The sequence below is a fragment of the Notolepis coatsorum genome, assembly GCF_963971535.1.
Source record: "Notolepis coatsorum genome assembly, chromosome: 14".
Classification (NCBI taxonomy): Eukaryota; Metazoa; Chordata; class Actinopteri; order Aulopiformes; family Paralepididae; genus Notolepis; species Notolepis coatsorum.
Genome location: NC_140178.1, coordinates 98,259,100 through 98,273,820, shown reverse-complemented (window position 1 = coordinate 98,273,820; position 14,721 = coordinate 98,259,100). Strand labels below are relative to the sequence as shown.

General features: G+C 44.6%; 1 protein-coding gene across 1 annotated transcript in view; it reads left to right on the top strand.

The window, feature by feature from the left end:
• fbxl19 (F-box and leucine rich repeat protein 19) overlaps nucleotides 1-13,476 on the top strand; it is a gene marked incomplete at both ends in the record, with an annotated part of 52,933 nt that extends 39,457 nt beyond the window's left edge. The window contains 4 exons of the mRNA XM_084329245.1: nucleotides 8,207-8,370; nucleotides 9,094-9,255; nucleotides 10,573-10,794; nucleotides 13,187-13,476. Of these exons, the coding sequence (XP_084185371.1) occupies nucleotides 8,207-8,370; nucleotides 9,094-9,255; nucleotides 10,573-10,794; nucleotides 13,187-13,476 (838 nt within the window). The remainder of the gene's footprint in view (nucleotides 1-8,206; nucleotides 8,371-9,093; nucleotides 9,256-10,572; nucleotides 10,795-13,186) is intronic.
• Between the last annotated feature and the right edge of the window lie 1,245 nt (nucleotides 13,477-14,721).

Below are 14,721 nucleotides of genomic sequence, written 5' to 3'. Positions count from 1 at the left end.
ATGGCCAATGATTTGAAGTAGCGTTACACTTTAAAAACGAACTGGATAGTTGATAACAAATATTTCACTTCATTAGCAAACATATTGTAAAATCATTAAGTCTGCTATATAAGCTATTCCCCCTCTCTCGTGTGTGTGTGTGTGTTTCTATACATTTACTATAGGCTACTCATTTTTACATGGATTAGGCTAATTAGCTTTAACAATCCTGATTCCTATTTTATTCAAAAAGGAGATATTGATTTAAATATGTATATAGCCTATAATAAATAAATTGTATCGTATCTCCTGTGCTGGCACAAGCACTACCATAGCATGGAGTACATACATATACATTTATATGTATATAAACAACACAATTCATATAAATATAATAATTCATGGAAATATACTAAAAAGCTATTCATGGCCGGTAAAGATTTCTCTGGCTGGTAGTTTTTAAAATCTAAACCTAAAAAGGATGAGGATACTCATTAATTTTTTTTTATTAAGTTGCAAATATGATCAATTGTTGATTTTTCTGGTAAATTAATGGTTTAGATTAATCGACTAATCAATAAAACAATCAACTGATTAATCGATAACAAAATAATCGTTAGTGACAGCCCTAACTACCACACTACCTTTTACTACCACACTACAAAGGGTTAACCCGTTCACTACCACACTACAAAGGGTTAACCCGTTCACTACCACACTACAAAGGGTTAACCCGTTCACTACCACACACTCACTCACACGTTCATACACTGACGGCGGAGGCATCGATTATCATTAGCAAATGCCACCCTTGTAACGATCAAATCAATCACTTACAGTAGCAGATTGTCAAGAGGCTCATCCTTAACCCTTTCACTGCCACACTACAGAAGGTTAACCCTTTACTATCACACTACCGACGGCGGTAGTGTGATAGTAAAGGGTTAACCTTCTGTAGTGTGGCAGTGAAAGGGTTAACCTGCTGTTGTGTGGCAGTGAAAGGGTTAACCGTTTGGTAGTGCGGCAGTGAAAGGGTTAAGTTGTAGTATTGACGGTGCAAACGAGAGACAAATACAGCGACATTGCGGTTCCACAAGAAAATATATAAATATCAGGAACTTACTTTTAACTTCCAAGAAGCTTGGAAGAAGAATCAATGAAAATAAGAATGTCCTGCATCTATATGCCCACGCGCGCTCTCTCTCTCTCTCTCCACGGTCATTTAAACTCATTAAAATGAAACAATCTGATTTGGCATTTGCCAAGATGTTCGCAAATGATTATTGATTTGTGAATGAATGGATATTTGTATTTGGCACCATTTTTGGTGAAGATCATTTCTTGGTCAGATTCTCATTTAAACACTGGGAGGTGCCACGGCAAGAAAGCTCAAATTTGAGGCGATATTTAGACCCCAGTCAGCTGTGCCATGTTTGGCATCTATAGCTTCCTTTTGTTGTCTAGTTTCATATGATGGCTTCCTCTTGAGATGCTTAGTTTCATATCATAGCTTCCTCTTGATGCCTAGTTTCATATCATAGCTTCCCCTTGATGCCTAGTTTCATATGATGTAGGGGTGTAACGGTACACAAACGGTTCGGTACGTACCTCGGTTTTGAAGTCACTGTTCGGTACGTGTACAGTGGGGGAAAGTTTGGCTTTCCATGTTCCACTCGGGTGATGTAGTGTGCAGTTACTGAATTAGGGCTGTCAATGAATATTCAAAAAGATTATAATAAAAAACAGCCCCTGTGTGAAAGTGCCGTTTCACCCTGTAATACGGTTGTCATGGTGTCGTTTCACCCTGTAATACGGTTGTCGTGGTGCTGTTTCATGCTGTAATACGGTTGTCATGGTGTCGTTTCATGCTGTAATACGGTTGTCATGGTGTCTTTTCACCCTGTAATACGGTTGCCATGGTGTTGTTTCATGCTGTAATACGGTTGTCATGGTGTCGTTTCATGCTGTAATACGGTTGTCATGGTGTCTTTTCACCCTGTAATACGGTTGCCATGGTGTTGTTTCATGCTGTAATACGGTTGTCATGGTGTCGTTTCATGGTGTCGTTTCATGCTGTAATACGGTTGTCGTGGTGCTGTTTCATGCTGTAATACGGTTGTCGTGGTGCTGTTTCATGCTGTAATACGGTTGTCGTGGTGCTGTTTCATGCTGTAATACGTTTGTCATGGTGTCTTTTCACCCTGTAATACGGTTGTCATGGTGCTGTTTCACCCTGTAATACGGTTGTCATGGTGTCGTTTCATGCTGTAATATGTTTGTCATGGTGTCGTTTCAATAATAATAATAATATATTTGATTTTTAGTGCGCTTTATAATTGTGCCGCAAATCTCAAAGCGCTACATTTTAAAAGAACAAAAACTAGCAAAAGTAAAAGAGAGAATATAAATTAAGCAAGACTAAAGCTGGTAAGGAGTAAAAAGGACACAAACTAGTAAAAGAGTAAAAAACATAAAATAAATAAGAAGGGCTAAAACTGGTAAAAGAATATCAAATGTGTGGAGCTAAAACTAGATAAAAAATCAACAAAAGGCTCTATTAAAAAGATGAGTTTTGAGGCCCTTCTAACACTTTGAATGCCCATCACGAGATATCTCGGGTTATCAGCCCGCCCCCTGAATGCCCATCACGAGAATTCTCGTTTTTTTTTTATTAGCGATCTGAATTCATATTTCATCAACCGAGTCTACCGTTGGTAAACCTGCCCCACCAGGCGCTCAGATGTGAAAAAAGCGCCCCCTATCGTCTCCATATTTTACTTCTCACGCATGTAACCGGAGCCGATCAGATCCATTGTGGAGCCTCAGCACGGCGTGGATCAATAAAAGGATAGATTTTTGGAATGGCGATCAGGAATTGGAATAATCCATTTGGATACCATCTGATCTTGGGTAAGGAATCTATTTTACCAGTCTTAGGATAATCCGACCTGTTTTCACGGAGATGTAAGCTTTCCCCCTATATGTGATATGGCTGTTTGACTGTGCGAGTGATCAGGAACTAAGAGAATCGATTTTCAGCTCGCGGCACCAGCCTGCATACGTACACATATACTATCGATAATCTAGCGTTTATTTTAAAACGATTCATAAATAGGCCGAAAAATTACAACGTTCTAGAATATTACAGTACAGGGCGTTTATCACAGATTCTTTTTTCCCCCTTGAAAATGAGGGCTTTTTAAAATGCTATAAAACGGAAATGAACCGATAAAAAAAAATTTGCTTCGACAATGTTGACTGGAAAATGAGTCATTGATAAGCGACGGGCAGATTAGACACATAGCCATAATTTAAAACATAGATTAGGCGGATTAGGCGATATTAATGCTAACATTGAAGTGGATGGTGGGCATTCAAGCACTAAATGTGCGCCCCCTGCTGGGCACTGAAAGTGTTAAGAGCATCCACAGTCTGTGGTGCTCTCAGGTGGTCAGGGAGAGCATTCCACAGACTGGGAGCGGAAGAACAAAAAGCCCAATCTCCCATAGTGCGGAGTTTGGTCCTTGGGCGCTGGAGGAGGTTTGCCTGGCCGGAGCGGAGATGTCGTGAGGAGGAGTGAGGGGTGATGAGTTCTTTGAGATAGAGGGGGGGGGGGGGGGCGTTTCCGTGGAGGCATTGGTGAGTGAGCAGGAAGACTTTGAACTCGATCCTGAGTGAGACAGGGAGCCAGTGAAGGTACTTGAGGACGGGTGTGATATGGTGGTATTTCCGCAGGAAATCCTAGCAGCACTATTTTGGATAGGATACATTGTAGCCTTTGGATGTTCTTTCTAGGGATCCCGATGAGTGCGTTGCAGTAGTCCAGCCTGGAGGAGACAAAGGCGTGGATGAGCTTTTCGGCGGCTGACAGAGTGAGTGAGGGGCGAAGTTTGGCGATGTTCCTAAGGTGGTAGAAGGAGTTTTTGTACAGTTGTGTTATGTGCGCATCAAAGGCCAGGTGAGGGTCCATTTTTACCCCTAGGTTGGTGATTGTTGGTGACAGGGTGATGTTTTGGCCGGAAAAAGTGATGGTGGATGAGCGAACCTGCTGTGGGGTGCCAATGAGAATGGCTTCAGTTTTGGAGCTGTTTAACTGTAGGAAGTTGTGCTTCATCCACGCCTTGGTCTCCTCCAGGCAGGTGGTCAGAGTGGATGATGGCAGAACTGTGGATGGGGTAGGGTTTATTTTTAGGTAGAGTTGGGTGTCATCAGATGATATGATGATGATATTCCATGCCGGCTGATGACAGAGCCAAGGGGGAGCATGTAGAGAGTGAACAGGGTGGGGCCAAGGACTGATCCTTGAGGGACACCACAGATGACATGGTAGGTGTCAGACCTTGCCTCTCCCAAGGAGACATACTCCGTTCTCCTGGTGAGGTATGACCTGAACCAGTCATGGACAGATTCTGAAAGTCTGATGGTGGAGTGAAGACTGTGGAGGAGGATGTCATGGTCGACAGTAGGCCTGCCACGATAACACATTTTGCTGGGCGATTAATTGCCCCCGAAAATATCGCGATAAGCGATATTATTGCGACCGGTTAGAGAATTTTTTTTTGAGGCATTTATTTCCCAAAACTTTTATTTTGAAGCCCACCGCTCCGTCTTTTCCGGTGTTTTAGACTTTTATTTTGAAGCCCACCGACCGGACCGGAAGTATTGTTGTTATTATCCTAGCGGCACCTATGAGCGGCCAACTTGTCTCGTCCGGTTGTGTTTTTGAGCTAATGATAAAACAAATATTGAGATTGTTGGTGAACAACTAACTTTAGGTTAGTTTTAACGTTAGCTACTAACGTTAGATGCAGCTACTACAGGCAATCAACGATGAGGAGGAAGCGTCAAAGCAGTATATAATAGAATAGCTGTGGTGCGTAGGCACTGCAGCACGACTTGAAACTACCTACTACGTTATAATAAATGAATTCATGTTTAACTTGTCCCCGTGTCCAGTCCTTTGACTAGCCCCACCCGTTCATTGTAAACAATGATGCATGTAATTGTATTAACGTTATTCTGTGTTGTAGCTATGCTATACGTTGTATTTCGTTTGTTAGCTATTTAGCTAATGTTGTTAGCATTGAATGAGAATCAACACTCGATCTTTCATCTTTATTTAGCAGTCCAGTTTCTCCGGGCAGTAGCGAGTAACTACTTGGGTCTAAAAATGGCTAACGTTACACTACAAAGAACGCTACTTGGTTAAAAGGAGCAACACCATTGAGAAATGTAGTTAAGCTATGTGGCGTTGCTACTGCCCCACGGAGCTCCCATGCTGTGCTCTGTAGTAAGGCCAGTGGCCCCCCACACGGACAGTGACTGACAAGGGGCACTGGTTCCGCCTCATTAAAACAAACGCGCAAATAGCAATTAATCGCGCCCGTCAAAATCATTGCATTAATTTTAATTATCGCGGCAATTAATCGATTTATTGCTTATCGCGGCAGGCCTAGTCGACAGTATCAAAAGCTGCAGTGAGGTCGAGGATGAGGAGGGAAGGAGAGCCAGCATCAGCCGTCATCAGCAGGTTGTTTGTGACCCTGACCAGGGCAGTTTCAGTGCTGTGGCCAGAGCGGAAACCAGACTGGAACTTCTCGAGAAGTTGGTTGGAGTTTAGGTGGTCCTGAAGCTGAGCAGCAACTACCTTCTCCTGCACCTTGGACAGGAATGGGAGGTTGGAGATGGGTCTGTAATTGGCCAAGACTTCCGGGTCTAGGGAGTTTCACACAGTTTCACCCTGTAATACGGTTGTCATGGTGTTGTTTCACCCTGTAATATGGTTGTCATGGTGTTGTTTCACCCTGTAATATGGTTGTCATGGTGTTGTTTCACCCTGTAATGCGGTTGTCATGGTGCCGTTTCATCCTGTAATACCCCGATCACGCCTAGACATGTTCCTACCCACTTTGCATTTGAGCCTACCTGGATCAGTTCTCAAGCTTTTAAAAGTTCCCCACGTTGATCATTGCGTCAATGTAGCCCTCCCCCGAAAATCAGATCGTTAGAAAAAGCCTTGTTTATGACCGGTACAGTAAGCCACTGTGATGGTTACATAAACATGTTCCAGGTTCGGTAAAATAGACATATGGGGTCCTTACCATAGCCAGAAGGTAATCCAAAAAGAATAATTCCAATGATCCCATTGGCGATCACGATTACAAGTTTATATGTAATTACACGTGTTTACTGGACACTAGGTTTTGAGGCGAGCGGATCTGCTCTGCTTGTGGGAGAGCTCCTCCCCCACAGAGCCAGTCTCGATGCATTCAATGACAATAATGCTGCCTTCCTATCAGAGTTCAAATGGTAGACGATACTGCCATCTGGTGATATTCGATCAGCATTGCAGTTCAAGCGTATGTGGCTGTGCCAAAATGATTCAGATCTCTCCGGGCGAGTCTGTAGCGTGGTGATCAAAGGAAAAAGATCAAACGATCTAATAACGTATATACGTATACGTGATTGGCGTTCAATGCATGGCGAGCGAACACGTGTATATATAGGATGGCGCAGATTGAGTTCATTTTCATTATTGTTTTTTTTAACAAAAAATTATCAGAATTAGATTTGGCTTAACACTTTGGCGACCAAAGTCCCGCGGCGATTTATAGTCCAGAGGACCGAGCTTTGTCAACAAACCGATGTACTTTCTAACAGCTATATATATACTTTATAGTATTGCTATCTGTCCATTCTCATTGTCACTTGAGTGCATAAACCGTGCCTTCATAATGGCTTAAAGAAAATAAAAATCCATCGTTGGTTGTCATTTTATAGCGCCGTGAATATAAGGTTTATCGCAGTTTTCGCCTCGTCTTTTTTCTGGGGAGCTAGATATGAGGCTAAAGGCTAGTCACGTTATATCAAACGCCATTTCTGTTGTATACGAATGAAATAAAACAAACTGCGTAGCATCCGGACTATTACAGAGCATTTATGGATGAAATGGGGGCGGCGGGGGACGCCGATTACTATTATTGATTAGCAATACAGTGTGCGTTCAAGTAGCCATTTTCACTGATCGATCACGTTGCGTTTTAAAACAAGCTCCAATCCGGCTGTAATTTTGGTGAATAGTATCCTACCGTCAGCCCATGTGATCGCCGGCAGCATTTCGTCATAATACATCGGCATCTGGTAGATCGATATGTCCATTGGCTGATCATAAATCCCATTATTCCAGGCTGAAATCTGCGCTTCCAAAACGTGATCAAAGATGGATGATGTTCGTTTGGGATCCAGGCTCAAATGAAACGCCCACAGACAGTAAAAAAAAATGTCCCCCAATCGGCCTCAATGATACTGCAATGGAGCGATGGCGCCCCTAAGAGGATCTGGCCGGTATTGCATGTTGCCGAAATCAAATATGCGGGTAGGTCCCCAGAGTCGATTGGGGACGTTAATACGGTTATTAATATGGAATAAAACAATAACAACTTGCCACAAGTTAACTCGTGGCTCTGGTCCACAACGCATGGCACCGTAACACGTATAAACTCGTGGCTGGTCCTTAAAGTGTTATAGTCAATACCGATCAGTTAAGAAATGCCGTGTTCGGACCCAACATTGATCTTTGAGACGGGATCAGGAGTTCAGGACATCCCTAGTTGTCATGGTGCTCTTTCATTCAATCAAATTGTATTAAATAATGGTCTTCTTCTTTTTTTTGTGAATACTGCTGCATAGAAATTATTTTTGGTCTAACTTAAAATATACTGTATTTTGCAATATGTATAATGGTCGATAGTATAGGTAAAAATACATTTGCATGGATCCATGATGATATATATACAATCATACGCGATACATCTCCAAGACTTAATTTCAGCCCTAATCATGACTCGTCCCTCTCACTACGTGATCTGGTCTCAGATCAGATTAGATGTTAAACCGAGGTCCCGACTGAATTCCGTCGTTGGAGAACTCTGGCGGCGTCTATCGCAGAGAGTACAGGATTCCTCGACATTGCTGGCCAAATTCCCAATCGGGTCTCTTGACATCAAGGTTACCCAATCATCCCTCTTCTTAATGGGCTGATATCAATCCTTGTCTCCTGAGCCTGTCGGGCATCATGTATGTATGTGTGTTGTGGTGCCGGGTGTCTGGCAGCTAGTGAGCCACATGGCCGAAGGCTGGTGCTACACACTGCTGGTGGAGGAAGCTATTTACTCTCTAGGCTGTGGACCTCATTCATTCATCTCTCTCCTCCATCTCTCTCCTCCAGGTGTTGTGATAAGAGGCTGTGGACTCAGATTGATCTGAGCAGGCAGCGTTCCATCACCCCTCCCATGCTGAGTGGTATAATCCGCCGCCAGCCAGTCTCCCTCAACCTGGGCTATACCAACATCTCCAAGAAGCAGCTCATGTGGCTCATCAATCGCCTACAAGGTAACAGACCAAACGAGTCGCTGTCTCTCCGTCTCTCTCCCGTCTGCTTCTCTCTCTCTCTTCTCTCTCATCTGCGTCTGTCTTATCACTGTCTCTCTAATTCTGTCTCTCTCTCTCATCTGCGTCTGTCTTATCACGGCCTCTCTAATTCTGTCTCTCTTTCTCTCTCTTTCATCTGCGTCTGTCTTATCACGGCCTCTCTAATTCTGTCTCTCTTTCTCTCTCTCTCTCTCATCTGCGTCGGTCTTATCACGGCCTCTCTAATTCTGTCTTATTGGATAACAGTGTGTTCAGTCTGTTCACCTCATTCCAATAATTTTTATTGCAGTAAAAGGGGCTTGTCAAGCTAAAAGAAAATGTAGTAACTTGTGTTACTGTATCAATAAAATATCGCAATATATTACAATGTTTTTTTTGCCCACCCCTATTATTTCCAATAGCAGGGCCTGCAATTCTGGATTTTCTTTTTGTTTTACTGTGACACAGGAATAATTCTTAAGAATTATATGCATGTATAGTAAATCTGTTTTTTAAACCAATTGCAGAGCCTGTAAATGTGAAGCGGTGTGTCTCCCCACACGGTACGGTGCCCCTTTTTAAAGCTCGTAAGCTACCAGTTCTGTCTTTCTCTCCAGGCCTGTATGTCGGGGGTGTCTGTAATTGTTGGAATGTCCCTGCCTGACTAGGTCTGTCTGTCTCTCCGTCTCTCCCTCTGTCTCTCAGGTCTGTTAGAACTGAATGTCTCCGGGTGTCCGTGGTCCTCTGTGTCTGCCCTGTGCCAGGCGGTCTGTCCTTGTCTGAGACTGCTGGACCTGAGCAGAGTGGAGGAGCTGAAAGACTCCCACCTGAGAGAGCTGCTAGCCCCGCCTCCTGATACCAGGACAGGTAACACTGTTATAGCCCCGCCCTCCTCCTGATACCAGGACAGGTAACACTGTTATAGCCCCGCCTCCTGATACCAGGACAGGTAACACTGTTATAGCCCCGCCCTCCTCCTCATACCAGGACGCGTCTATTCTTATCCTAACGCATGTATGCTTCTGCGTTCGCGCTTTGCACTCTGATTGGCCACTGACGTTTCTGGACGCACCAATCGTGTGACGCCTGTTTCTTTTACCGGTTAACGAGTATACTCGTTTTTGGCGTTCAATGAGTTAAGAGAACCTTGTAGTCTTAGAGTTCTGTCACGACCTTAGGCGACTCTTTCGAAGTTGGTTAAGGTTAGAGTTTGTCTTAGAGCAGGGGGCGATAGAACGCCAGCCCTGATTCCAAACTCTAACCTTAACCAACTTCGAAAGAGTCGCCTGAGCTTAACCAGTGATAAACTAGGCGTTAGGTAGTTTGCTGCTGGTCGAGGCGGAAATGGGCGTGTCACGCGATTGGGCGCACGTGTCACATGACCAGAAACGTCAGTGGCCAATCAGATTCGCAAAACGCATGAACCGGTTGTCTTTCGAATAGACGCTACCAGGACCGGTAACACCGCTATAGCCCCGCCCTCCTAGTAGTAGTTTATTTGTCACGTATAAAGTACAGGTACATTACAGTGAGATGTTTGGTTCATACACATACAGCTCATTATAGTAATATTCCACAATTATTACATTTGGTAGTAATAATGGCACACAACATTCGCATTTGTTGATACATGCAGGACTAGTCTTGAGACGGGGGGGGGGGGGCAGGAGAAGAGAGGAGGTAGGGGAGGGGAAAAAGGGGGTTATAGGTTGGAGGAGGGTGGTTATGGGTAGGGACGGTTAAATGCTAGGGAGAACAGGTAGGTTTTGAGACGGGATTTGAAGGTGGAGAGTGAGGGAGAGTCTCTGATGGTCTGAGGGAGGGTGTTCCAGAGTCGGGGTGCAGCACGTGAGAAGGCCCGATCACCAAAACGTTTTAGTTTGGATGACGGGACGATGAGGGAAGCAGTGGAAGAGGACCGGAGGGAACGGGTGGGGCGGTAAGGGAGAAGGTCAGTCAGGTAGGGGCGTGCCAGGCTATGGAGGGCTTTGAAGGTGAGGAGTAATAATTTGAACTATGCGTTCCTAGAATGAACTCTACCCTTCCACAACGTCATCCATGAGTAGGACATAGGGCTGGGAGTCAGAGATTCTGAGCTTGTGGGAGCACTGAAAGGAACGGTTGAAAACCAGTACCCTAATCCTGGCGTTCCCTGTCGTTCTGTTCTCTCATTGGTCCCAACAGCCCACGGTGAAACCAGAGGGGGGCGGTTCCAGAATGTGATAGAGCTGCGGTTGGCCGGCCTGGACTTGACGGACGCGTCATCGCGCCTGTTGGTGCGCTACGTTCCCCACCTGGCCAAGCTGGACCTGAGTCAGTGTGGAAACATCACGGACCAGACGGTTCACACCCTAACCTCTCCCATATCTCCACTCCGAGAGAGTCTAACGCACGTCAACCTAGCAGGTACACGCACCTCGCCCATATCTCCACTCCGAGAGAGTAACGCACGTCAACCTAGCAGGTACACACACTTTCTTAGTGCTGTATGACGGTAAATAGAAATTGTCAAAGGCCAGTTACAAAAGCACTCAATACACTCCCCAGGAGTGATGTATTCGTCTACAGCAAAGGGTTCCACACAGTAAACTCACTATGTACTCCGGGACGATTAAAATGTTTTTTTGGGACTGTTATGATCTTAAGAGAACCTTGTCGTCTTCAGGTTCTGTCATGATCTTAACCTCTTTAGCCTTAGCCAAATTTTCAGAAGATTCGCCTAAAAGTACATACCCAAGTAAATGAAAGATTTCTCCACTTCTACAAGGTCCATTTGCATGTTCATGGTATCTAGGGACATCTATGGACCTCAGGGAATGTATTCACAGTGTCAGAAGTATTGTGTCTGTTACTATGCTTGAGTAAATTGTAATGAACCAAATAAAAAAATAATGATCATTTATATTCTCCTTTGATCTTTGACTGTGAATAACACCATGCTAACATTGACCAGACATGAACAATTTAGCACCTTTTTTCAAGTCTACAACACATCTAAGGGTGCTTTCTCACTCACTCATTCGGTCCGTTCCGGTCCGTACCGTCCTCATTCCGGGTCGGGTGCGAACTTCCCCCCTCCCTCTCCCCCCTCTAGTTTGTGTACACACTTCAGTCTTGGTTCGCTCCGGGTTCTGTTTACGGTTTGCGTTTTGAGCTGGTGTACGCTTGCTGTAGGCGATGTCACGCTCGAAAATGTAAACAGGAAGAGTGTTAACACGGCGGCGGAGTCTAGTATAGCCACTGTAGCACTTATTTTTCAGTAAAGAACGTGCAATAAACAAAACGGATACATTCACTGTGTTCTGCCTCTCATTTGTTGATGAAACAAAACTAACATCAACACAATTGAACACCAAAAGCGGAGTTTAGTCTCATCTGCGCTGATTTTGTTAGCTTACATGCTAACGTGAATGGAATATGCCAGTATAACAGTATAGCATTGTGGCTAGCAGCTAACGTTAGTTAGCCAGCCAGCACCAAACTGATGATATCGGGAGCTATCAGTAGCTAGATAACATTAGAGACACCACTGGTCTATAGAAATAAATGCATGTCATTATATTGCATGTCATTGATCTACCGGTCGATCACGGCCGACTGGTTGGGCACCACTGGTCTAATAGAAATAAATGCATTCGAACAAGAAAGTATAGTAGACATATCAATGGCAAACGCTAAGCTAACGGCTAACGCTAGTTAGCTTAGCCTGTTCAGCAGCTAACATTATCCCATCGCTCGTGGCAATTATATTGCATGTCATTGATCTACTGGTCGACCACGGCCGACTGGTTGGGCACCACTGGTCTAATAGAAATAAATGCATTCGAACAAGAAACCAATGTATAGACATAGCAATGGCAAACAAAATTGCCAGGGCTAATGCGAGCCAGGGAAGTGCTGTGCTTTGTAACGTGGCTTCATGTTTTCATCCACTGAGCTGTGAGGCTCCACATGCTTGTTTGGTTGAGGTCTGAACTCGCAAATTGCCCATAAATATCGTTTTTTGTGGGTATTGTCCAGTTGTTGCTGTGTGGTTTTATCAGCCCAAAATTCAAGCAAGCATGAAAGCATTACAGTAACGACGTTGTGTGTGTCACGCCCCCCGCTCCCACTGGCCCACACCCGAGACCACCTATTTCATCGGTCCAGGTTCAGCGCCCCCGGGGACGAATCAGCGGGGAGCGGGGAGCGTTCTCACTCAGACAGACACACCCTTTTCTGGTTCGACCCGCCGCTGATTCGACCCCGAATGGTGAGTGAGAAAGGCCCCTAAGCAAATTAATAAAGGGCAGTTGATTTACAGGTTTTTTTGTAGATAAAATCATCTCATAATAATCTTCAATAGTTCGCTTGCCATTGCATAGACAGTCCACAGGCTAGTGGCTACAACAACTCTGGCCAGCAGTGGGTGAGCAACCCCCTTCCCCACAGTAAACTAGCTCAGTTCAAAAGGTAGGTGATACTGCCACCTATCGGGATTCGATCGTCATTTCAATTCCAATTCACACAGAGCTCACACAAGAAGGTCCGGCGGACTGTTTAGAATAATAATAATCCAAACAAAACAAAAAACGAGTATTTACGTTTTTTTGGCGGCCAGCGGTTTGCTTTGAAAAACGAGTATACTCGTTTTTGGCGTTCAATGAGTTAAGAGAACCTTGTAGTCTTAGAGTTCTGTCACGATCTTAAGAGAACCTTGTTGTCTTCAGGTTCTGTCATGATCTTTAGAGAACCTTGTTGTCTGGTCTTGCTGTTCTACAACTGAATTGTGTGTGTGTGTGTGTGTGTCTGTCTCCAGGCTGTGTCAAGGTAACAGAACAGTGTGTACCGTTGCTGCGACGCTGCTCATCCCTCCAGACAGTAGACCTTCGCTCCTGCTCCCTCCTCTCCTCCGAGAGCGGGCAGCTCCTCTCCTTCCCTCTGAACTCCTCCTCCTCCTGCTCCCTCCTCTCCTCCGAGAGCGGGCAGCTCCTCTCCTTCCCTCTGAACTCCTCCTCCTCCTCCTGCTCCTCCTCCTCTTCAGCCCCCACCACGGCCCCCGCCTCCTCATGCCCCCCCGAAGACAGAACACTGCTGAAAAACAGCTAAGACTCCTTTTATGATGTCATCGGACACATAACCCCCCACCCCCACCCCCAACAACACGCCCGTCAACGCAAGGCCTCAAATATCCCCCTCCACACCCCCTCAACCAATCCCGACCACCCAGCCAGCCTAGCAAGCCCCTCCCACAACACCTCCCCAACATACACTACAGAGGGACGGGACCAGCATCCAGACGACCCGGGATAGACGTGGACTTGAAGAGAGGAGGAATGGAGAGAGAGAGGAAATGGAGATCTTTGCAACATTTCTCTGGACTTCGGAATTGTTTTATTTTTATTTTATTTCGTTTTTTCTTTTCTGTGAGTTAAAAAAAATAATAATAACCGTATGGTTGACGGCGGTGAAGGGAGACATATTTTGGGAAAGAAAAGTAAAATGAAATGGGAAGAAGAAGAAAAAAAATACCCTGAGCATGTACATATTCCTTCTGTACAATTTGGGTGTGTGTATATATATCTGTAGTTTACTGTAAATTACCCTTCCTGTACCTTTTGACCTTTCCCCTCATCCTCTTTCCTTTCTTCCTTCCTTCCACCCAATCACCACGCCAGGCCATCCATCCAGTAGCCAATAACTGCAGACCTGAGATGGAGAGAGAGAAAGAGGGAAAAGTATTTCAACCTTTTTTCCAAATGTTTATTTTTTTATTTATGTTTTTTATCCATCAATCGTGCCTGTAACGAATGGAAACCAGATGTTGGGATGCACCGATACGAATAACAAAGATGGTGGATCTTTATATGAAGATAGTGGACTCTGCCTCTACTTCCTGTCATGCCAACATCATGGCAACGTGAGGCACGAAACCCCCAGTGCAACCCGGGCTCCGCCCTCAATGTATCTGTGTTGAGCAGGGAAAGTTTAGCCAAATTGTCCACAAACTTAAACGTATTGTTGAGCAAAAAAGAAAAATCTAATTTTTATGATGACTTCTTTAAAAAATATTATTTAACTTTGATTGTGGACTGTACCATATCATTATCAGAAGAGGGGGTGTTTTCAGATGTTGTCAGCCTACTATCTTAATTTATTTCCACCGTTTTTGCAAATTCTGGATCCTAACGGGCTAAAACGTCCCCGTCATCCGATGCAAGACCCATGACACAGCAACTGGCCATTTTCGACCTTTTTCAAACACAGAAGAATACTAGATCTCTCTCGTGGAGAAAAGTGGATTGTACCCAATCAGTTCTGTCGAATAGTCCCAAGTTAATACATTGAGTTAAG